The sequence below is a fragment of the Aspergillus saccharolyticus genome (genome assembly GCF_003184585.1).
Source record: "Aspergillus saccharolyticus JOP 1030-1 unplaced genomic scaffold BP01scaffold_33, whole genome shotgun sequence".
NCBI classification, from domain to species: Eukaryota; Fungi; Ascomycota; class Eurotiomycetes; order Eurotiales; family Aspergillaceae; genus Aspergillus; species Aspergillus saccharolyticus.
Window position 1 is genome coordinate 283,421 of NW_020290643.1, and position 21,732 is coordinate 305,152.

At 52.7% G+C, this 21,732-nt stretch overlaps 8 protein-coding genes across 8 annotated transcripts; 3 read left to right on the top strand and 5 right to left on the bottom strand.

Annotated features, from left to right (window-relative positions):
- Positions 1-234: 234 nt before the first annotated feature.
- On the bottom strand, positions 235-872 carry BP01DRAFT_368069 (uncharacterized protein; the record flags this gene model as incomplete). The annotated part of the gene is made up of 2 exons (XM_025576489.1): positions 235-593; positions 707-872. The coding sequence occupies 2 exons, from the start codon at positions 870-872 to the stop codon at positions 235-237; spliced, it is 525 nt and encodes a 174-aa protein (XP_025428657.1).
- A 493-nt stretch (positions 873-1,365) lies between these two features.
- BP01DRAFT_385331 (phosphoribomutase PRM15) lies at positions 1,366-3,788 on the bottom strand (the record flags this gene model as incomplete). The annotated part of the gene is made up of 10 exons (XM_025577583.1): positions 1,366-1,526; positions 1,580-2,256; positions 2,315-2,604; positions 2,656-2,836; positions 2,887-2,896; positions 2,972-2,990; positions 3,055-3,374; positions 3,497-3,575; positions 3,638-3,682; positions 3,768-3,788. 10 exons carry the CDS (start codon positions 3,786-3,788, stop codon positions 1,366-1,368), a joined length of 1,803 nt encoding a protein of 600 aa, XP_025428658.1.
- A 587-nt stretch (positions 3,789-4,375) lies between these two features.
- BP01DRAFT_359350 (fatty acid desaturase) lies at positions 4,376-6,498 on the top strand. Its single transcript, XM_025575657.1, has 2 exons — positions 4,376-4,704; positions 4,774-6,498. Exons 1-2 carry the CDS (start codon positions 4,499-4,501, stop codon positions 6,245-6,247), a joined length of 1,680 nt encoding a protein of 559 aa, XP_025428659.1. The 5' UTR covers positions 4,376-4,498; the 3' UTR covers positions 6,248-6,498.
- Positions 6,487-8,920, bottom strand: BP01DRAFT_325188 (ASCC2 family CUE domain-containing protein). Its single transcript, XM_025572853.1, has 2 exons — positions 6,910-8,920; positions 6,487-6,861 (listed from the first exon to the last, which is right to left on the bottom strand). Exons 1-2 carry the CDS (start codon positions 8,795-8,797, stop codon positions 6,641-6,643), a joined length of 2,109 nt encoding a protein of 702 aa, XP_025428660.1. The 5' UTR covers positions 8,798-8,920; the 3' UTR covers positions 6,487-6,640.
- Positions 8,921-9,203: 283 nt separating this feature from the next.
- On the top strand, positions 9,204-9,989 carry S10a (40S ribosomal protein uS10). The gene is made up of 4 exons (XM_025575658.1): positions 9,204-9,255; positions 9,320-9,407; positions 9,574-9,797; positions 9,867-9,989. The coding sequence occupies exons 2-4, from the start codon at positions 9,366-9,368 to the stop codon at positions 9,949-9,951; spliced, it is 351 nt and encodes a 116-aa protein (XP_025428661.1). The 5' UTR covers positions 9,204-9,255; positions 9,320-9,365; the 3' UTR covers positions 9,952-9,989.
- An 89-nt stretch (positions 9,990-10,078) lies between these two features.
- Positions 10,079-12,617, bottom strand: BP01DRAFT_325196 (FG-nucleoporin nup42). Its single transcript, XM_025572854.1, has 3 exons — positions 12,358-12,617; positions 12,165-12,276; positions 10,079-11,869 (listed from the first exon to the last, which is right to left on the bottom strand). Exons 1-3 carry the CDS (start codon positions 12,401-12,403, stop codon positions 10,282-10,284), a joined length of 1,746 nt encoding a protein of 581 aa, XP_025428662.1. The 5' UTR covers positions 12,404-12,617; the 3' UTR covers positions 10,079-10,281.
- Positions 12,618-12,710: 93 nt separating this feature from the next.
- On the bottom strand, positions 12,711-14,131 carry BP01DRAFT_346618 (ELYS family protein). The gene is made up of 3 exons (XM_025573647.1): positions 13,951-14,131; positions 13,656-13,888; positions 12,711-13,591 (listed from the first exon to the last, which is right to left on the bottom strand). Exons 1-3 carry the CDS (start codon positions 14,102-14,104, stop codon positions 13,013-13,015), a joined length of 966 nt encoding a protein of 321 aa, XP_025428663.1. The 5' UTR covers positions 14,105-14,131; the 3' UTR covers positions 12,711-13,012.
- A 185-nt stretch (positions 14,132-14,316) lies between these two features.
- On the top strand, positions 14,317-19,637 carry smc4 (condensin subunit SMC4). The gene is made up of 5 exons (XM_025573648.1): positions 14,317-15,278; positions 15,346-18,287; positions 18,338-19,090; positions 19,145-19,222; positions 19,276-19,637. The coding sequence occupies exons 1-5, from the start codon at positions 14,381-14,383 to the stop codon at positions 19,369-19,371; spliced, it is 4,767 nt and encodes a 1,588-aa protein (XP_025428664.1). The 5' UTR covers positions 14,317-14,380; the 3' UTR covers positions 19,372-19,637.
- The last annotated feature ends 2,095 nt before the right edge of the window (positions 19,638-21,732 follow it).

A 21,732-nucleotide genomic window follows, 5' to 3' on the forward strand; every position in this document is an offset into this window, starting at 1 on the left:
AGTGAAAGGGAAGCAGCACTTGTAAGCGTTTTTGGTCCATTTGATGACCGTCAGCATAGCATCGACAGGAACAACCCCTTCTATGAATCATGAAGCTGATATGCCCCGAACTAGCACCACATTCTCATACGGTCACGAAAGAGCGAACAATCATAGACAAGCGCTATGCAATCTACTTCCGGCATATCGCCTATGCACCACACCTGCATCATAGATAAAAACATCGAACCAGACTCAGTAGAGGCAGAAAGTGGCGGTTTCACGCACAACAAAGTCCCCCAGAAATATCCACATCCACTTCCACTTCGAAGCGATCAGACATGTTCCCTGACTCCCCGACTCGGCAACGGGTGGAGGTCTGGGTGGAGGTATGATGATTACAGCGCTGCCGAGGAGATCGTGGGCGATGGTCATTGTGTATGGTGGCTGTGCTGGTGAAGGTATACTGCTCGCTAAATCGGTTGTCGCTGTGCCAATGTGTATGGTGGTGATGGTAGCTGATGGTGTCGCTGCTGCCGTGGTGATGCCAGAATTGATGGTGGGCGTGCGTGCAGTGCGAGACATCCATATAGCAGTCCTCAATACGTCTTTCCCTGCTTCTCAGTAAGTGTACGTGAGCTTCGACCCAGAAGGCAGAATGAAAAGAGCTTGACTGAAGGAGATCACGCGTACGGTCGAAGGCAGCGAGGGGATGGCACGAGCGCACCAGAGGCAAGAGGCACAATGCGAGCCCCTGGACGGATCCCGACAAGGACATTGTCGTTGTTTGGTGCAGGGTGAACCTCATTCTTAATGTAGTAGGTCACCCTGTCAGCGTGAGTGTTGAAAGTTTGCGTGAGGTTAATAGGGGCATTGTTTCGGGTGCGAGGCATGGTTGAGCGAAGTCCACTGATGATCAAGGGAGAAAAGAATCCTTGTTTGATTCGCACAGTTGGAGGGATGAGAGGAAAAGACCGGTGGTCACTCTACGTATTTATTTCCAAGACCCAACAGATGAAAAGCTGCAGCTGGGCTGTGCGGTATTGCCTGACTGAAGCGGTTCAACAACAACCTCGCCGAGTCTGATAGCCAATGTACTGAATAACTTATGTCATGGCCATGTCACACAGCATGTCATGTACCTTGCCTTTTCCTGTGATGCCTGCCTGGGGTCTGGGCTCTGACCATCTCCAATCACCTACACTCAGGATCAAGTTACTTCCGGGAAAAGTGGTAGTGGTATCTCAGCGCTGTATTCAAGCAATCTTGCAATAGCGGGAATCAAGAGTGGGGTCCAAGCCTCCTGCATCCTATGCCCCCACAGGAGCTAGTAATGCCCAATGTGTTTCACGGCGTGCTAGATAGCAATCTCCTCCGCCGTGGAGTTCAATCCAACCTGAAGATATGCCCAGAGGATGTGGGAAGCTCTCTGCTATAGGTCATCGATGGGGCAAAGGGTTGAACCCATTCCTTCAGCACAGCCAGGAACGTGTCACTGACTGCCTTCACAGTCTCATCGCGGGAAGGACCAGAGCTCTCAATGTAGACTAAAGCACATCAGTCAGCAAATGAGAACGTGTAGTTGAGATACGCAACTTACTCTTCACCTTCGGCTCGGTGCCAGAGGAGCGGAATGTGAACCGAACTTCGCGATCAAGCCAAAGAGTCAACATTTGACTGGTTTTATCGATTGGCAGCTTAGGTTTATGATCCTCCGTGCCTGAGTCATATCCTTCTGTCATATCACGCCATCGATGAATCTTGAAGGACCCAAGTGACTTCTCAGACCGAAAGGGACCAGCTCGGATTGCGTTAAACAAGGTCGCTGTAACCTCGGGGCTGGGTGACCGGAAATAAGTGTTGAGTGTTTCGTGGTGGCCATGCTCCTTGAACAATTGCTGCAATCTCATGTAAGGCGTCATGCCCTCTGCCTTCCATTTTGCCTCGGCCAGGAGGAACACCATGGCGGCAGAAATCCCATCCTTGTCGTAAGACACCTCGGGAAACATGTACCCAAGAGCCTCCTCGTAGGCGAATGGAACATAGTAGCCAAGCTCCTCTAGCCTGCGAGCTGTGTTTCCCATCCATTTGAAGCCCGTGAGCGATTCCTCATAGTGCATGCCCTTCGCCTTCGCCATCTTCTCCAACATACTAGAAGAGACAGCGGAATTCAAGACTGCAACCCGTGTGTCACTGTCGATGGTTTCCAAGGAGTCAAACAGATGTGACGCAAGGAGGACCCCTAAATGGTTCCCGGTGTAGATAAACCACGATCCGCTACACAAGGGGTCTCAGTCAGCGCAGATCCAGCAACTGAGAAACCAGTAATACGTACTCCACCTTCTCCGCCGCAGCGAATCGATCGGCGTCTGGATCATGAGCAATCACCAGAGGCCTTCCCTCCTTGTCCGCCAGCTGCAGCGCCAGGTCTAGAGCGCCAGGCTCCTCCGGGTTTGGGAAGGCAACCGTGGGGAAGTCCGGGTTCGGGTCTGCTTGCTCTGGCACCACCGTGAAATCACTGATACCTACCGAGCGACACAACCCAGGAAATACCAAGCCTCCCACTCCGTGCAAAGGGGTGTAGACAAACGGCTGCGGTTGTTTCCATTCACGGACAGTATAAGTCTGCAAAAGATGTCAACTGTGAAGAATACGGCAGGACGGATGATCCCTTACGGCGTATTGCCAGACTGCGGTGTTGTAGTGTGGCAGGATACTCTCGTATATCTTGTCGCGCAGGTATTCGCTTGGCTGCAGCTTGTCCCAGGCGGTTGGCCATGGGACTTGATTCTCTTCGATCGATTGGGCAATTTCCACGTCCATGGGACTATTGATCTGGGCACCATTCTTGAAATAGCTGTGATTTGTCAGTGGTACTCAAAGAAGTTGGAATTGTGGCGTTCAGACACTTTGTAGCCTGCATCACAGTCCATCAGCCGCTGTCAATTCCAATCACCAAGTTAAGGGGATGCGTAGAGTGGTGAGGGCCTACCATTGTCCTGCGCTGGGTTCTAGGGTCGTGAATTAGCCACCAGGGTCAGAGCTGCCCAATAAACCTGCCACAAAAAAGCTTACATGGCTTGCGGTAACCATAATGCCTGCAGCAGCATGCAGATGGGTTACACCGAAAGGGACGGTTGGAGTAACCGAGGCCTCCGAGTAGAACCAGACCGGGATCTCTTGTGCGATGAAGGCATTGGCAGCCAATGCGGCGAACTTGTCCGAGTGATACCGCGCATCGTGGCCGATGACCACACCGTAAGATGCAATGTCTCCGTGGCGGGTTTTCAGGTACTTGGCTAAGCCTTGGGAGGCCTGAATGACGGTCAAGGAGTTCATACAAGAGAAACCTGCTGCCATCCGTCCGCGCAGACCCGCGGTTCCGAATTGGATGCCTGCGAGATGCGATTAGACATAGCTAGGAGAGAGCGTCGAAAAGCAATGGGCCTGAAGGAGCCAATCGAGACAATGAATGGGGGGGGGGATGATCCAAGAAGGCCATCCAATTTTAACCTACGTGTTTGCAAGCGCAAAGCCAATTCGACCCAGTCACCCGAGTCACGAAGCTGCTCAATCTCGGCACGGGTAGATGGATCCTGTCATGGGGCGTTAATATTCACGTTTCAAGATCCGCCGCAGACCCTATCGATAAACGTACCTGGTCCCACTCCAGCCACCTCTGGATCAGTGGAGTGAGCGCCTCCTACGCCAACCACAAACCAAACGAAGTCAGAAACGAAGAAGTTGATCCGGGAAGCCGTGGATTGCCGGAAGAAAATAAACTATACCTCATGTGGATTGGTGGCCATGTTGAATCATACGATGAAAGAAAGGATTGATCGGAATGTTGACGTCGGAAAGAAGACCGATGGAGGGAGAGAGAGAGGGGGGAAAGAATAAAGGGGGAAAGGAAGTAGATGGAGAAGAGGGAAGAATAACAAACCAGCAACTTCGAGCAATAATGATAGAGTTATTTAACTCCAACAAGTAGAGAAGAAACCCAAAAGGACCAAGCTTGGGGATAAATGGAAGAGTACAAGTTCAAGATTGCTGTGGTGGTGGTGGGGTTTGGGGGTGTTTTGGGGGGGCAGCAGTGGATGAACAGCCAGAAAAGAAGAGTCTTTGGGCGGACTGTCTGGATGCGGTGACGATCGGCGATTCTCCCCGCCTTACGCAAGTAACTCAACTTACTATACGGAGTAACTTAATTTAGTTGGTTGTGTTTAGTTTGACTGTTTGTCTCCGCCATTCCATCCGCCGCCCACTGCCCTGCCACTAACTAAAAACTACGGAAGTACTCAATTGTCCTTGCATTCTTTCTCTTCCTCTTCCTCCCACTCCTCCTCCTCCCTCCCTTCGTCTACTTTCTCTCTCCCGAACTCCCTTCTTCTGCTTCTTCTTCTTCTTCTTCTTCCTTTTTTTTTTTTTTTACGTCTCTTCCTTTCAATTGACAGTATCAGCAGTAAAATGCCCTTTCCTATTGACCATCACTAAAATCGTGTTCACTACGCAGGCAGCAATGGCCGCAATGGGGAAAAGTTCCGCGACCCGGAAGGACTCCGTCCTCACGCGCCGCTACATCGAGGGCCTCATCGCAGATGGCAAACACGTTATTATCTTTGACGGTCGCGTTTTGAGAGTCGATGCTTGGATCCCATATCACCCTGGAGGTGATAAGTCTATTAGACACATGGTGGGCAAGGATGCAACGGACGAGATTAATGCGTACGTGGCTTCGCGCCTGGGCCATCCTCTCTGGTCCCGAATCATAACTGATCTCATGCTTGAATATAGGTTGCATTCCCAGGAGGCGCGTCAACGTATGCTCTCGTTCCAGATCGGTCGCATCCAGGGCCCGTGGTTAAACTTCCTGCCTCCGATCCAGGGCGGGAAGTTCCGTCCGTACACCGAAGATTGCTTGTCCGATGATGAAAGTTCAGGCCAGGAAAGTTCCGGCCAGGAAACGTCACAGCCTCCGTCCCCGATCTTCGACGCAATAGACTCGATTGCTTCGGTCCGTCAGCGGAAGCCTTCGGCGGCCGAAGCCCCAACTCTAGCCGCACCACTCGAAGACGAGTCAAAACCGAAACCCTTCTTTCTCGATGCGCGCACGCAAGAAGAACTCGACTTTGACACGGCCAAGTTCCCCTCTCTCGACTCGGCAAATCAAGAGAAGATCAGGCAGCGTTATCGTCTTCTAGACAATCAGATCCGAGCAGAGGGGTTGTATGATTGCCGCTACTTTTCGTACTTCATCGAGTGTTGTCGGTATACCCTGTTCGCGGCCCTCTCGTATTACTTCCTCAAGCTGGAGTGGTACGGGACATCTGGGTTTTTCTTGGGGTGCTTCTGGCACCAGCTTGTCTTCACCGCCCATGATGCTGGTCATATGGGTATAACGCATAACTTCCACTTCGATACAGTGATCGGTATCATTATCGCAGACTACCTCGGAGGACTCAGTCTCGGATGGTGGAAACGGAGCCACAATGTTCATCACATCGTGACCAACGCCCCGGAGCATGATCCTGACATTGAGCATATGCCTTTCTTTGCCATTTCCCACCGCTTCCTAACCAGTCTTCGAAGCACCTACTACGACCGCGTGATGACTTATGACGCCGTGGCTAAATTCATGCTGCGCTTCCAGAACTATCTATACTATCCCATTCTCCTCTTTGGGCGATTCAACCTTTACCGGCTAAGCTGGGAGTATCTGTTCACGGGCCAAGCACCGAAGAAGGGTCCCGCTTGGTGGCATCGCTGGTTCGAGATCGGCGGCCAGGTCTTCTTCTGGTACTGGTTTGGCTACGGTGTGTTGTATTGCACCATCCCGGACTGGAAGAGCCGGTTAACCTTCCTTCTGATCTCGCACATGGTCACCTCCCCTCTCCACGTGCAGATCACTCTCTCCCACTTCGCCATGTCCACATCTGACATGGGTGTCAACGAGTCCTTTCCCCAGCGAATGCTTCGCACCACCATGGATGTAGACTGCCCGACCTGGCTGGACTGGTTTCACGGCGGCCTGCAATTCCAGGCCATCCACCACCTCTACCCGCGCATTCCCCGCCACAACCTGCGCCGCACGCAACGGCTGGTTTTGGAGTTCTGCCGCGACACGGGTATCCCCTATACCATTTTCACCTTCTATGACGGCAATAAGGAGGTCATTGGTAAACTCGGCGATGTGGCCAAACAAGTCCGGATTCTGGAGGAGTGCAGGAAACAGTGTGCTCAACAGGGCGTCTTCTCGGATCACCACTAGAGCTGGGAATGGGAATAGACCGGTGTTTGAAACTTCATGGTTGAACAGTCGGTTGCGGTTTCGAGCTGTGGCGGTTGTTCTGGTCTGTAAATGTAGAAACTATACTATCCTGTACAGTACTTAGCGCTGTGGCCCAGATGCACGAAACAATCACTGTATAGTTGGACATGAGAGACTTACGGATTGGCGTTTGAAGGGCCCTTTATGACAAATCTGGTATTCTTTAATGATATGATGATGTTTTGATTGCAGTCATGTTCTGGTCACTGGATTGATGGCCGTCCCCTGCGCGTTGGATGTTAGGCCCCAGATCGCGGAGGCTTCCTTCCCAGCCTACAAATCTAGATACTCTATGTGTGGTGTCTAGCTCATAGAATCTATTCCCTCCCTGGATCAACCAACCATTCCCCCGGCTCTGGCCACCTTCTTCGCTCTCTGCTGCCGTCGATTATGATTCGCACGACTAGCCTTATTCTCCTCTTTCCTTTGCCTGGCAGCAGCCGGGTTCTGTCCCTGGCCTGCACTGGCACTGTCTCCAGCACCGCCGCCACGTCCACCACCCCCTCGTCCTCTGCCACCTCGGCCTCTCCCTCTCCCACCACCACCGCCCCTTCCTCTCATGGAAGAACCACCCGGATAACTTCCCGGCGTCTCGCTTCCACTCTCTCCATCCCCGTCCCCATCCTCCGCCGCAGCACCCTTCCGATACGCCGTGGAGGCCAGCACCGGCTGATTCAGGCCCCCTGCCCCACCCTGCCCCGGCGCAAACCCAAGCGCCAGATCTTCTAGCTGCTTCATGCGCTTCGGATCCCGCGCCAGCATCACGGCCCACCCCTCGATCGCCTCGTCTGTCAGCCCGGTCTCGCGCTTCAGGGCGGCGCGGGGCTGCGCGCGTCTCGTCGCAGAATCCCGGCCGAATAACGCGGGGTTGGATTTATAGGCGCGGTAGATGGCGAGTTCGTTGTCCTCGGGGGCTGCGCCAGCGCCACCACGCGAGGTCGTGGTGGTGCTGGTGGTGGTTTCGTCTTCTGCGGCGACGGTCGTGTCCACTGTGCCGCCGACGTCGGTCACATCGTAGGTATCGTCGCGTTCGTCGTCGTCGGAGTCGAACGTGGCGAGGGCGGACATGATGGCCGCCTTCTGGGCGGCGTGGTTGGAGCGGTCGGAGAGCAGCGCGTCGGCGGTGAGGGTGGGGTTGGCACGGCCGAAGCGGAGGGTCTTGTCGTCTGAGCGGGCAAGTTCGGCAAGATCGACTTCTGTGTCGAAAATGTTCTTTCTCTGGACTGGTGGAGGGGTTGTGAGGGTCGGGGAGTGTGGGGGGAAGGGGTCGTGGTGGTGGTGGGTTGTTGTCGGAGTAGGGAGGGGTTCGGATCTATCGAGGGATTGTAACTCCGGGGCGATGGAGTCGTCGAGGAGGTGCGCAACGATGGTTTCGGGGTCGTCGTGGTAGTGGTCGAGGAGACGTGCGATGTAGCCCGTGCCGAGGTCGGGGAAGAGGTCCTGAACTTGCGTGATGAGCGACATCTTGTGGATGTGGAGGTCCTCGGCCGCCTTGGGGAGGAGACCTTCGTCCTCGTCAGTGGCTCGGTCTTTGCCTTTGTTGATCGCCCGCTTGCGTGGTTTCTTCTGGTAGCGGCGGTGGAGCGGTTGGGTTCCTGCTTGATATGCGCGCAGGCTGGCCAGGAGGTCTTGTCCGCGCTTTTGAGGATTGACGTCTGCATTGAGGTGACGGTCTAGGCGGGCTAAGAAGTCGGTGCTGCAGATGACGTCGGACAGTAGAGTAGGCTCCTTCTTCGTGCTAGCGCCAACCGCCGCGCTGGCTTTCATGCCGTACAGCTGGTCTAGGAGAGACGATAGATTGGGCTTGGGGCCCTTGATAAATGAGCACAGCCCGACATAGACATTCGCCACGAGTACTTTCCGCACGTCCTCCCGTGGATGTGTTTGATATGCGTCGAATACAGTATCGAGAAAGTCAGAGCCGGCCATGAGCACATGGCCGCAGCCGGGCAGCGCTGAGGCCAGGACCGTCAAAAGTCTGAGGTCCATGAGAATCGCAGGGGGCTTGCCGACGTTCAAAGATGACAGTTCCCTGATTGCTTGGACCTTGGCCTTCTCCAGACTGGAAGTGATCGCATCCTCATGCTGGTCCCAAGCATCAGCCAGTAACCTCTTCAAAGCGGAGCTGGAGGGGTAACAGCAACACATGCCAGCAAGTACTCTCCAGTCCAGTAGCTCTGGCGGGGTTGTAGAGGCATCGAGGAGCAGCCTTCGCGTCAATAGAAAGCACAGTTTCCGTAATGAGCGTGCGTGCGGCGCTGTGTGAGACCGAAGTAAGCCGGGGTAGGTCGACTGGTAGAAGAAAGAGGTCAAGAATGTAATCGTAGACGCGTCATTGAGCGCATGTTCCTTGAATTGTGACTCTGGCAGTTCGACGCGCAATTTCAATAGCATGACCCATGCATCCATATAGAGCTCCCATTCCGCCGCGGGGATGTTGCTCTGCACCTCCGGAGGTGGAACCGGCGCAAGAGGTGGTAAACCGGGCATGACAGAAAGGCTGGACTGGAATCAGCGATGCGGAAGTACCGAGCAGCTCAGGGATCGCAACAATGGCACAGTAGCCTGAAAAGAAGGACAGATATCATGAATCATCAACATCGTCACTGATCGTTGCGACATGAAGACATCGTCATCATCATCGGCTCCATCGCCCGCCCGCCGAAACCATTCTTGGCTTAACCCGATCCAGACGCCGCCGCGGAGTATCTGCTGACTCAGCCCGACCATGCTCTGGCACTCAATCTGGGTTAGCGTGTGATAGGCGAGGGCGCCAAGGCCGACTCCCGCACAAGAGCCGCTAAGCGCACGATGATTGAAAAATAAAAAATACAGGAGGAATTTCCCAGCTATTAGTCCGCGATAGCAACAGACCCTCTTTCAACAGCCATCATCACCTTACCGAACCCCGAAGTTCAGGTCTTGATTGGTAGCCAGCCTCACCTACGGTATGTTCCCTCTCCCTCCTTTTTCTTCCTTCTCTGTGAACGACAGCTGATCCATCCCTCAAAGCCATCTCAATCCCACGGTCTCACCCCACCGCTCAACTACATCCAAGATGTCTTTCCAGAAGCCCGAGAAGGATTTCGGCGAGGGCCCCGTACGTTCATGATGCCTCTTCTATCCCTCTTTCTCCAACCTCGCTGTCTCAACGAAAGCCTTCGCGCCGGACATGCATGGGGGTTTATGGACCAAGCCATCGTCCATTATCAAACGCGACGGCACATGTGTGACTAACGAATGTCTTTGCTCTCGCCCATCTACAGAAGGTCCACAAGATCCGCATCACCCTTACCTCTCGCAAGGTCGCTTCCCTCGAGAAGGTCTGCACTGAGCTGATCGACCGTGCCCGCTCCAAGTCCCTCCAGGTCAAGGGTCCCGTCCGTCTCCCTACCAAGACCCTTCACATCTCCACCCGTAAGACCCCCAACGGTGAGGGTTCCAAGACCTGGGACAAGTACGAGATGCGCATCCACAAGCGTCTCATCGAGTAAGTCCTCCCTATGGACCATTGATCAGCAATCGCATCGTGAGCCGGATGGACTGACACCTCGTAAAGCCTTCTCGCCCCCACCGAGACTGTCAAGCAGATCATCATCAACATCGAGGCTGGTGTTGAGGTTGAGGTCACCATTGCCGCTTAAATGCGCGCCTAACCTCTTAGTTGAGACTGGTGGCCGGGGCGGCGGTGCAGACTATATGCTTGTCTGGATTTATGGAAGAGATCGCGCTTCCAGGCCCGTGCCAAGCAATCGTCTATATCCGCTCAAACTTGGCATGAAAATGAAAAATCTTAAAAACGCGTATCAAAAATCCTCGTGCTTGTGTAGTCTGAAGCTGTAATCGTGATCCAGTAATCCTATCCAGTCCGTTCCAACCTGGACGCCGATCATCTGGGGAGATGATCAGTAAGCAGCTATTTACAATTAAAAGTAGATCATCATGACACTCGCTCCGTCCAAACTATCTATTCATCAAAAGTCGAAGCTCACCCACTCAGTCTTGGGCGGCACACTCGGAAGAACGCCATCCTCGAAACACCCGTTCGTGATGAAGTATCTGTACTGCTGAGTCACCTCGGAAGTATATTCCTCGGGGTGCGCCTGGGCATCCCTCAAGCTTGCTTGATCGGGTGGTCCATCAGGGAAGAAGATGCGAACCCAAGTTTCACCATCCTGAGGGTGACGATAACAGGGTACGTCCTTGATATATTGCACAGGTTGCCCCTTCCAGCTAGTGAGCCGGTTCGTCCGGGGATCACGAATTGTTTCTCCATGCAATGGTGGGATTGGGTTCAGCTCGCTGGGGTCCTTCGTCCTGATGACGGGATTGGAGCCAGGTCCGGACGATGCAGTAGGAGTAGCCGGTGACGCTGTAGCTGCTGCTGGTGTCCCAAACCCAGAACCTGCCGGAGTTGATGCTGGCCCGAGCCTTGAAACGGACGGCGCTGAAGGTGTTCCAACTCCGGAAGCTGGTGCTGTCCCAAACCCAGGCGCTGCCGCTGCCGGTGCTGTGCCAAAGCCCGGAACCGATGGTGATCCAAAGCCAGGAGCCGATGGTGCCCCAAACCCAGGAGCTGACGGTGCTCCAAACCCAGGAGCTGACGGTGCCCCAAACCCAGGAGCTGACTGTGCTCCAAACCCAGGAGCTGACGGTGTTCCGAACCCAGGAGCTGATGCTGTTCCAAAACCCGAAGCTGCCGCTGGCTTTGAAGTAGGTGCTTGTTGGCCTAGCTGCGCGAACCCAGACTGGCCAAAGACTGGCTCAGCTGGTCGTTGGTTTGCGGTCCCAGAGGATGAGGTTGCTTGACCAAACGGGTTCGACGATTGCTGAGCAGGAACCCAAGGCGAGGCCGATGCAAGTCCAAACCCTGACGTACCAGTCTGTGATTGTCCAACCGTCGCAAATGGCGAAGGAGTCGATGCGGACGCCCCAAAGCCGCTTGATGCTTGACTGAACGGTGAGGCTGTAGTCCCTGTCGTTGAAGGCTGTCCAAATGATGGCTTCCCAAACCCGGATCCTTGATTGAAACCACTCGATTGACCAAAGCCAGATGTACGGTTTGTGAAAGGGGTAGGTTGACCGAAACCAATTCCTGGACCAAGAGTTGGCTTTGCGTATGCGTTATCACCCAATACTGCTGGCTCCCCGAAGGCTGGGCCTGTGGGAGCTGGACCCTTGATCTCGCCAAACAGCTTAGGCGTGGCACCGAAATTCGATCCGGTCTTGTTATTCACAATGTCGATCCGGTTCGGATGCTCCTTGGCTCCATCCAGGACATACTTGACAGCACCGTCCAGGTCATTGAGCGCGACTTCGATTTGGTGCCGTACTTCGTTATGTAGACCCTGAGCTTCTGAGACTGCTATCTCGAGGGGTTTTCCTTGCGCCATTAGTTCATAGTGACGGAGTCGGAGTTCCTCGAAACTTTGCTCTCGCTGGGGACCTCCGAATAGCTGTCTCGGAGCATCTCGTCCAGGACCATAGCATGAAAAGATCCATTCAGGAAGACCCTTTCCTGGAGTCAAGTCTGCTTTGATATCTGCTGCAGTGACACCGTATCTGAACGGGATTAATGTGAGTTCTGAGTCCATGAGAAGACGGAATAATGACATACTGTGCATTTTGCTGGTTCTGTCCACCGCGGCCTAGATAGCAATTAGCGAGCGCATCACATCGGGTAGGTTGCTGATGGTAGTATATGATAGCTCTAAGAGACGAGCTAAATCATCATGGAATTCTTGTAATCACGGTAAATTTGCACACAGAGGGACAAGGTGCAGTGAGTTCAAGAAGTTCAGGGAGGATGAAACAGAGGGCACATTGAAGGGAAGATGCGTATAGGGTAGCGTTCGACATACCTCCACCTCCGCCGCCTCCGCCGCCTCCTCCGCCGCCACCGCCGGAGAGAGCTGCGAATTTATTTCCGCCTACCGTTTGCCTGCCAGGGTGCTCATTGTAGCATCTGTCTGTAGGGGGAGAATCAGTGATTGGTCATGTGTCCGTGAGACATGATTCAGAGCCACAAAGATACGGCGGCGAATTCATACCTCCGTATTTACACCGGCCTTTCAAAAAATGCTGGCAAACAGGCATCTTGCGATCGTGTCGGTCGTGCTCACTCGGCCACTAGCAGCATGCGATGAACGTCGTGTCGAGTCTTTCCAATGGCGGCCCCTCGGAGCCCCTACTTTCAAAAAGAACAGCCTATTCCCAGATATGTGTGAATCAACCCAGCAAGAGACAAGGGTAAATCGAAAGTGATCTAGGATAAAGGATTTCTTGCGGCGTTTAGTGACTTGTAAATGAGTGTTGAATGTTAAGTTATTCTTTGTTGCAGTTGAGCTTGAAATGTTCCGGTGACAGTACGTTTCCCCGACCCGGACCCTGGTCGCCGCCTTTTGCCAGCAGTTGCCGTGTATGGCTTGTACCGCAAATACATTATCATGTGCTCTCATCACTTCCTTACTCCGGAGTACATATTCATCTGTGTTCTGATTCTCGAGGTCGATAGTAGTCATTACTGATGCTGATTGTCTCAAGCACAGTAAGAGCCCATAAAGGAGGAACAGAGCCACCGTAGCCTCTAGTCAATATCCCGATGCATCATAAAATTACATTAGTCCCCATGTGAACTCCTATTCTCCAGATAACTTCCGAATAACTTGCTTCAATCCGCATTGTAGCCGATGCCGACAATGTGCCTCAGGTTTGCTGATTGGCGCCACTGGTAGATGACACAAGTTTTGATTGAGCCAGGCTTTGCCGCAGAACGTCCCAGTTCAACCCATCGACTTTCTCTCCACCTAACGACTCAAGGTCGGTAGACAGGGTATTCAGCCTCCCTGTTGCCAGGCGTCGCATCATGACCGTGTCTCTGTGTCCTTGAAGCCCACGCGCATTTCCACGGAGTAGAGACTCCTCGAACCACTCTTCCTCCTGCGCATCGAAAGGAAGACCAATCAGTTCCATAGCCCTTGCACTTCGCGCGGAGCCAGCCTCGCTTGACAGGACAAATTCAATGAGCTTCTCCAGGTATCTTCGGCGGAGTTCTTCATCGTGCTTGCGCGTGAAGTAGAAAGCCTCGGTAATACTTGCGCGGCACAGGGTTTTGAAGAAGGCTCTCTGCACTTTCTCGGAGGCCAGTGGCGGGGCCACGGTGAGGTAATATGCCATGACGAGGCTGTCATCATGTTTGGGGAGATGAGGAAGGGTCAAGACGTAGAGGATCTCGTCGGGAAATGTGGGAATAATGGAGGGCTCGGTCAGGTATTCGACAGCTCGCTGCTCACATAGGATAGTCAGAAATCCGCGTCCAACCGTGGCAGCCGAGGAAGCAAAAACATACTTTGAAATCCAATCTATCAAGGTTCCATAACCCGTCTATGAATAGCCTATACTTCTCCGGCAGGTGACACCGGCGCGAGAACTGCGTAGCCGCATCGTTGCTGGAGCCGCGGCAATCTTTGAGAATGTAGTATATCAACGATTGCTTGTGATGGATGTCGAGCGGAGACGATACAATGTGCCCGATCAGTGTACGGAGGTCAGCATTGGATCGAGGAGGATAGAGACGTGTGACTGTAGTTTCATTCTGGTCAGCCAGAAGGTCAAGTTTCCATCCTTGGGGTGGGGAGAGCTACCTTTTCTGACGCCGAGCAATCCCAAGAGTCTGTCTGCGAAAAGCCGTTCCTCTAGAGCACGGCGATTGGATATGATCTGTTCAATAAGCTTGCCATCGTAGCTAAAGTCCTTGTTGAACTGAAAGATGGAATCAAAATCCTCCCAAGGCGCCATCTTGACCTTTAGCTGGCGATTCCTGCGCCGACGGTAATATTGAAGCCGATGTTGACAGTACCGTACGACTCGATCCGTACACGAAAGGCGGTCAACCATGTGAACCAAAGGATGCAAATGTTGTGGCAGAAAAATAACACCATGCCACTTCGGGCGGGGATGTAAACAACCCACTTTCCACCTGCGGCGCTTTCAAATGTCAACTTTGGCACCTGCACACGGTCAGAATTCCGCCTCCATGCAGCATCCACAGGCGACTAACATCGATACAGAATAATGTCGTCAATTGCTAGAGGCCGGCCATCCCGGCGTGCTGCTCCTCGCAGGAGTTATGTCCCAGAAGAAACGCCATCAGAGGAGGAAGATCCTGGAAATGTTACCCCCACGGCGCCGTCCCGGCATGAAGATGATGACGACGAAGAGGAGGGCGAACGCACCCCAGTTCCCAAGAGACCCAGTGGAGTCAAAAGATCATCTCGCAGACAAGTAACGGCTGAACCGACAGAGGCGCCTACATCCATATCGAGTACCACCCGCACGACACGCAAACCCCGCAAGTCCAGGACGGTGGACCCTTCGGAATCGTCGCAGCTGGTCGATGAAGGCGAAAGTCTTGCCAGCATTAGAGAACCACAAACTACATCCACAATAAGCGCTTCTCGTGCGACACGCAGGCCCCGCAAATCGAGGACGGTCGACCCATCGGAGTCATCGCAGTTGCTCGACGAAGGTGAAAGCTTTGCAAGCATCAGAGCGCCAGAGGACCCAGCTGCATCCAGCGCTCCTCGCACAACACGCAGAACCCGCAAGTCAAGAACCGTTGACCAGTCCGAATCGTCGCAGTTGATTGATGAAGGTGAAAGTCTCGCCAGTGCCCAGGATCCAGAAGAGACGAGCGCACCTCGTATGGCGCGTAGAACGCGCAAGTCCAGAGCTGTAGACCCATCGGAGTCATCGCAGCTTGCAGAAGAAGGTGAAAGTCTTGCAAGCGTCAGGGAACCCGAAGTGCCCCTCACCTCCAGTGCCCCGCGGTGCAGAACACGCAGGTCAAGGACAGTGGAACCGCTGGAGTCATCGCAACTGCCGGAGCCCAATGAAGAGGGCGACAGTATTGCAACAGTCACAGCACCGGATCTCTCGTCTGAGAAGACGCCCGTGCAAGTGAAAACAAAGGGTATGGCTTCACCCTGCAGGTCGTGTCCCCAGCTCGAGGCAGAGCATTGCTGACATCCACTTTTCAGAGCCCTCCACCTCACCCCCACCTCAGCCTCAACTTCAAAGAGAAAGTGTGCCTCCACTTGGCGATATTACCGAGGCGGCAGTGAATAAGTCGTCGTCGAAGTCACCATCGAAATCGAATGAAGATGAGAAGCCACAAATTCCACTCATCGACCCGAACACAACGGTGCTCGAGAAGCCCATGGACATAATGCTGAAATCCCGGACGATGGCTCCGTCCGCCTCCCAGGAGCCGTCGGGCCCGACTAGTCGCTTGATGATCACCACTTTGGTTATGATGAATTTCAAGAGTTACGCAGGAAAGCAGATCGTTGGTCCCTTCCATGCATCCTTCTCTTCCGTTGTCGGACCGAATGGATCGGGGAAATCGAATGTTATTGATGCATTGTTGTTTGTATTCGGATTCCGAGCAAGCAAAATGCGTCAGGGCAAGATATCGGCTCTGATTCATAATTCTGCCAATCACCCAAACTTGCCATCGTGTGAAGTCGAGGTCCACTTCCAGGAGATCATTGATCAGCCGAATGGCACTCATGAAGTAGTACCAGATTCCCAACTAATTATTTCCCGGAGGGCGTTCAGAAACAACAGCAGCAAATACTATATGAATGCCAAGGAGACGAGCTTTACCGCAGTGACGACGCTACTTCGCGACCGTGGTATTGATTTGGATCATAAACGATTCTTGATCCTTCAAGGTGAAGTTGAGTCTATTGCTCAGATGAAGCCTAAGGCCGCCAACGAACACGAGGATGGGCTCTTGGAGTATCTCGAGGATATTATCGGAACTTCAAAGTACAAGACGCCTATCGACGAGGCGGCCACGGAGCTTGAGCAGCTGAACGATGTCTGCGTCGAAAAGAATAATCGTGTCCAGCACGTTGAGAAGGAAAAGGTCGCCCTCGAGGACAAGAAGGACAAGGCTCTTTCTTACATCCGGGACGAGAATGAGCTATCTGAGAAACAGTCGGCTCTCTACCAAATCTACATTGATGAATGTGCGGACAATATCCGAGTCACTGAAGAGGCCATCCTACAGATGCAAGAACTCCTAAACATGGAGCTTGAAAAGCACGAGGGTAACGAATCTGGTATCAAAGAGCTCGAGAAAGCCTACAAACGTGGGATGCGGGAATATGAGAACATGGAAAAAGAGGTGCAGGCGCTTGTCAAGGAAATGGCTAAGTATGACAAGGAGAACGTGAAGTTCGAAGAGAAGAAGAAGTTCCTGGTCGGCAAGCAGAAGAAGCTGGAGAAGACAATGCAAAGCACTCGGCTGGCTGCTTCCGAATGTGAGAGTCTGGTGCAGAAACATTCCGATGATATCGAGAAGAAGACCAAGGAAACATCCGAGCTTGAGAAAGAGATGAAGGTCGAAGAGCAGGAATTGGCCGACATTCGTGAGAGTCTAAAAGGCAAAACCCAAGGCCTTTCGGATCAGATTACCGCAAAGCAGAAGTCGCTTGAGCCTTGGGATGAGAAAATCAACAAAAAGCTCTCGGCTGTGGCTGTGGCACAGAGTGAGCTTGACATCCTTTACGAGCGAAGCAACGCTGGTGCTGTTCTGCTCGAAGAAGCGCAATCAAAGATCACTTCGATTGAGGAAACCCTAGCAACCAAGGAGAACGATCTTGAGGAACGCAAAGCCCAGAAAGCTACCCTTGAGGAAGAGGTGGCTAAGCTGAAACACGATCTCAAGAAGTACGCCAATAGAGAGCCCGAGGTACGAGCCCATGTCTCCAGTGCTCGACAGAGGGCGGAAGAGGCACGAGCCAGCCTTGCAAGCACTCAAAATCGTGGTAGCGTCCTATCTGGATTGATGCGTCTCAAAGAGTCTGGTCGCATCGAGGGCTTCCATGGTCGCCTTGGAAATCTTGGTATGATCGATGAGAAGTTTGACGTTGCTATCTCGACGGCATGTCCTGCTCTGGATAACATGGTGGTTGACACGGTTGAAGTTGGACAACAATGCATCGACTATCTACGAAAGAACAACCTTGGTCGGGCCAACTTCATCCTCCTTGACCGTCTCCCTCGTCGAGACATGTCCAAGGTCTCTACTCCGGAGAAGGTTCATCGACTCTTCGACCTAGTCAAGCCAAAGGATCCCAAATTTGCTCCAGCTTTCTATAGCGTGATGCAGAACACGCTAGTGGCCGAGGACTTGGAACAGGCCAACCGCATCGCATATGGTGCCAAGCGCTGGCGAGTCGTGACTCTTGATGGCCAGCTCATCGATACTTCTGGAACGATGAGTGGCGGTGGTACCCGAGTCGCACGGGGCGCCATGTCGTCAAAACTAGTTGCTGATACAAGTCGAGAGCAGGTGGCCAAGCTGCAGAGTGACTTGGAGGAGACGGAGAGGAAGTTCCAACACTTCCAGGAGAAACAAAGACAGATGGAGGCGGCAATCAGGGAGAGGATGGACGAAATTCCACGGATAGAGACTAAGATCCAAAAGATCTTGATTGAAATCGACAGTGCCAACCGCAGTCTTGCAGATGCTCAGCGTCGCGTCCAAGAGCTGAGCGCTGAGCACAAGCCATCCAAGACGGATGCCAGCCGAGCGAGGAGCCTTGAAAAGCAGATTGCCGCCCTCGAAGAAGAGATCGAAGATCTCCGCGAACAGAAAGGCGGGATTGAGCAGGAGATCCAGACCCTGCAAAACAAGATCATGGAGGTTGGCGGTGTGAGACTCCGTGGACAAAAAGCCAAGGTCGACGGCCTCAAAGAGCAGATCAACCTCCTATCCGAGGAAATCTCGAATGCTGAAGTGGGCAAGTCCAAGAACGAGAAGCTCATCGCAAAGCACTCGAAAGCTCACGCCGAGGCGGAGAGGGAGCTTGAGCATGTTGCAGAGGAGCTTGATAAGTTGAACGAAGACGTGGCCAATCAGGCCAGCGATGCATCCGGCTGGAGGCAAAAGGTGGAGGAAGGCCAAGATGTAGGTTATGGCTCATCAAAAGTGCTGAAGCAGTGACTAACTGGTTACAGGCTCTGGAAACCAAGCAGGAAGGCCTCCAAGCCATGAAGGCCGAGCTTGACGAGAAGGTTGCTGAACTGAACGAGTCTCGCGCCACGGAGATTGAGATGCGCAACAAGCTTGAAGAGAACCAGAAAGCTCTCGCCGAGAACGAAAAGCGCGGCCGCTACTGGCAGGACAAATTATCCAAGCTGACGCTGCAGAACATCAGTGATCTGGGCGAGGAGCATCAGGCCACCGAGCTTCAGGTGTTCACGAAAGATGAGCTGTCCGAGATGAACAAGGAGTCGCTGAAAGCCACGATTGCTGTCTTGGAAGAGAAGACTCAAAATGCGTCGGTCGACCTGACTGTGATTGAGGAGTATCGCCGTCGAGCAACCGAACACGAAGCTCGCTCGGCCGATCTGGCCACTGCGCTCGCCGCACGGGATAGTGCTAAAGCTCGCCTTGACGGTCTTCGGTCCGCCCGTTTGAACGGATTCATGGAAGGGTTTGGTATCATCTCTCTTCGCCTGAAGGAGATGTACCAGATGATCACTATGGGCGGTAATGCCGAACTGGAGTTGGTCGACTCACTCGACCCTTTCTCCGAGGGAATCCTGTTCTCGGTGATGCCACCGAAGAAGAGTTGGAAAAACATTGCCAACTTGTCGGGTGGAGAGAAGACGCTATCCAGTCTGGCACTGGTGTTTGCTCTGCATCACTACAAGCCTACACCTCTGTACGTGATGGACGAGATCGACGCTGCCCTGGATTTCCGAAATGTGAGTGAAGCCAAGAATCTACAGCCCGTGTCCCGCCCACTAACAGGGTATCAGGTCTCTATCGTGGCATCTTATATCAAGGAGCGAACCAAGAACGCCCAATTCATCGTCATTTCGCTGAGAAACAACATGGTAAGTCTACTTACTGGTCTCTATTGTGTTGCTCATACTTACGACTGTTCTAGTTCGAGCTTGCCTCCCGACTGGTCGGTATCTACAAGGTCAATCACATGACCAAGAGTGTCACAATCGAGAACAAGGACTACATCAATAGGCGGTGATTCGGTGCTGGACGCGTGCTCATGACTTTTTTTTTTCTATGTGTTCAGTGTATGTATTCAGGATGGTTGGGACAGGACGGACAAACGGTGTGCGGGTTTGGAAATCACTTGCTCTTGCTCTTACTCCACGGCTGGGAAGAATGATGACGATGATGACTTTTTGCTTAATGGTGATTCGGGACTGGATGAATTCCATTCTTGTTCTGCGGGATTGGCTTGTTCCAGTTTGGGGCACTTTCATGAGGGGTTTTTTTTTTTTTTTTTTTCGATGTTGATTATTATTGATGTGGATTACCTTGACAGAGTACACACAGTATATTCCATTCCAGTTTCCACCTATTCCCGCGAGTAGACACTTCATTTTGCGTTGCATCTATGCAGGCTTCTCCCGATTCCATACGTAAGTATCGACTTGAAGTACAGCATGCCGTACATGCAGCATTGTAGCCCGGCCCCGTCGAGAGTGGATAAGTTAGGAAATTGAATGTGGATGCCACAGTGGATTAACTGTATTAGATCTGGGCTCGGGAATTTTGGTCGTGGCCGATGCCGTAGTGGGTGGGGGGAGGGGGAGGGGGAGGGAAGGGAAGGCAAGGGAAGGGGAAGCTAAGCTAAGCTAAGCTGAGCTGAGCTGTTGAGGTGGCGGTCCCGGATTTGAACCAAGCCAGTCTTGTCGCTTGGACTAGACTCGATACCTACAGGGTAGGTTGATAGGGTTCTATGAAATATGACTCTGTAGTCTGTCTATACGAGTTGCAAGTACTTCTTGGGGCTTCGAATTTCCTTGTCAGGAGCGGGGAGGGGAGGGGGTTGCCTTGGAGGAGAAACATCAAAACTTGGAATTCGAGGGGGAGGAGGAGAAGGAGGGGTTTAGGGCTTACGTGAGTATCAGTCGTGGTGTGGTGCATATCTGACTACATGTGATTGTGAGTTCAAAGAACGAGGAGGTATATAGAGGGGTGGTTGTTGGAGGGAGTTGGAGTTTTGTGTTCTTTGCTATGTACACGGACGGTAACTGGTTAGTATATGCTGTACGGAGTACCCAGCACTGTGGGATTGTTGATAGAAAAGAACAGTCCGGCCGTGGTGTACTCCGGAGTATCATACGTACGGTGGGCTACTCGGGATGGGCTGCTCCGTTGGGATCTGGACGACATCTACTTAGTAATTCAGTCTCCAGATAGGCGGCGGGGCGGCTGGTAAATCGTTCTTTCTGATGGCAATGTCTCAAGGGTTAGTGTTCATGACAAATGGGTGCGTTCTGCTTGGGAGAGAGGGAGGAAGTTGTTAGGTAACTTCAATTGCTCATTGCGGGCCGGAGATGCTGGGCTGTGGAGGGAGGACCGCCTTTGTTTGTTTACTCCATCCCCAGTAACCTAGTCCGTCCATAGTTAATTTAGTCAGACTAGATCTCTATAATATCCCTTGATATAGGCTTTGCTAGAAAGAATCGAAGGATACGGTCTATTCATCCCTGGTCCAAGAAGTGGAATAATCACTGTAAGCATAGACCACAGCACAGGCCAGGTTCACGAAAGTGGGAAGCAAACTTGAAGAATGATATTCAGGAACCAAACTGAACATTTGACCTTAATCCACTAGTAAGTTCTGTTCCTCTCCCCTGCCTGCGCTGTCAGTGTCACTAGATCAATAAGTTGTCTTCGAGAGCAGTTCACGGCACTGCACGAGCAATTCGGTAGGGCTAGCCTGAACCGTGGAAATTGCCTACTCGGTAGTCGACCTGCCCTTTAGCGCGAACATCATGCAGCAGCGTCGAATTTCATGTATAAACGGAGTACAATTCGCTACTATACTCCTTCAAACTAGGCTTCGAAGAGCTTCTCTCTCTCTCCCTCTCTCTCTCTCTTGCATCTGCAAGAAAGCGGAGAAATCGAGAAACCCTCGGCTGGAGCTGCTGCACTTCAAAGTCAAGCATCGAGATTCAGGAAAGTTTAAGATTTTCAGACAAAGCCCGGTCGGTGGTCGTCGAATTGAGCGAGCGATTTTCTCCTAGTTTCTGCTTCAGCCTTTCAGCTTGCTTCTGCCGTCCGATTTCGTCGCGCGGTGTCAGGTCTGAATCCCTGCCGTGGCCAATCACAGCTTTGAATTGCCACGTGGAGTTAGTTCTGTTCCAGTTTTCCTGGACTCCGCTGTGTTCAGAGTAATGAATTTGAGGTGGATTGATTGGAAGGTCTTTACTCGGTGTGTGGTGGATCCCCCGGTGGAGCACAAGTGGAAAGAAAGTGGGTTGGAATGCCCGCAGTTTTGTTCTTCCGCAGTTCCGCTACTAGCAGCCATTGCGTTTACCCGCCACAGCGGGCTACAGCGGGCCACAGCAGGCTTCTCTAATCGTGTGCTTTC

Bases quoted from the DNA above. Each gene is read 5' to 3' on its own strand.
- BP01DRAFT_346618 (XM_025573647.1), bottom strand. From the start codon at position 14,104: ATGGCGCCTTGGGAGGATTTTGATTCCATCTTTCAGTTCAACAAGGAC. The intron at 13,889-13,950 runs GTAGCTCTCCCC...ATGAAACTACAG, and splicing joins ATTGCTCGGCGTCAGAAAAG to TCACACGTCTCTATCCTCCT. The intron at 13,592-13,655 runs GTATGTTTTTGC...CTATGTGAGCAG, and splicing joins TTGATAGATTGGATTTCAAA to CGAGCTGTCGAATACCTGAC.
- BP01DRAFT_325196 (XM_025572854.1), bottom strand. From the start codon at position 12,403: ATGCCTGTTTGCCAGCATTTTTTGAAAGGCCGGTGTAAATACGGAG. The intron at 12,277-12,357 runs GTATGAATTCGC...CTCCCCCTACAG, and splicing joins AGGCCGGTGTAAATACGGAG to ACAGATGCTACAATGAGCAC. The intron at 11,870-12,164 runs GTCGAACGCTAC...AATCCCGTTCAG, and splicing joins GGCGGCGGAGGTGGAGGTAT to ATACGGTGTCACTGCAGCAG.
- BP01DRAFT_325188 (XM_025572853.1), bottom strand. From the start codon at position 8,797: ATGCCCGGTTTACCACCTCTTGCGCCGGTTCCACCTCCGGAGGTGCAG. The intron at 6,862-6,909 runs GTGGAAGCGAGA...CTTCCATGAGAG, and splicing joins TGGGGACGGGGATGGAGAGA to GAAGGGGCGGTGGTGGTGGG.
- smc4 (XM_025573648.1), top strand. From the start codon at position 14,381: ATGTCGTCAATTGCTAGAGGCCGGCCATCCCGGCGTGCTGCTCCTCGC. The intron at 18,288-18,337 runs GTAGGTTATGGC...AACTGGTTACAG, and splicing joins AGGTGGAGGAAGGCCAAGAT to GCTCTGGAAACCAAGCAGGA. The intron at 19,091-19,144 runs GTGAGTGAAGCC...ACAGGGTATCAG, and splicing joins CTGCCCTGGATTTCCGAAAT to GTCTCTATCGTGGCATCTTA.
- S10a (XM_025575658.1), top strand. From the start codon at position 9,366: ATGTCTTTCCAGAAGCCCGAGAAGGATTTCGGCGAGGGCCCC. The intron at 9,408-9,573 runs GTACGTTCATGA...GCCCATCTACAG, and splicing joins AGGATTTCGGCGAGGGCCCC to AAGGTCCACAAGATCCGCAT. The intron at 9,798-9,866 runs GTAAGTCCTCCC...CACCTCGTAAAG, and splicing joins ATCCACAAGCGTCTCATCGA to CCTTCTCGCCCCCACCGAGA.
- BP01DRAFT_359350 (XM_025575657.1), top strand. From the start codon at position 4,499: ATGGCCGCAATGGGGAAAAGTTCCGCGACCCGGAAGGACTCCGTCCTC. The intron at 4,705-4,773 runs GTACGTGGCTTC...GCTTGAATATAG, and splicing joins GCAACGGACGAGATTAATGC to GTTGCATTCCCAGGAGGCGC.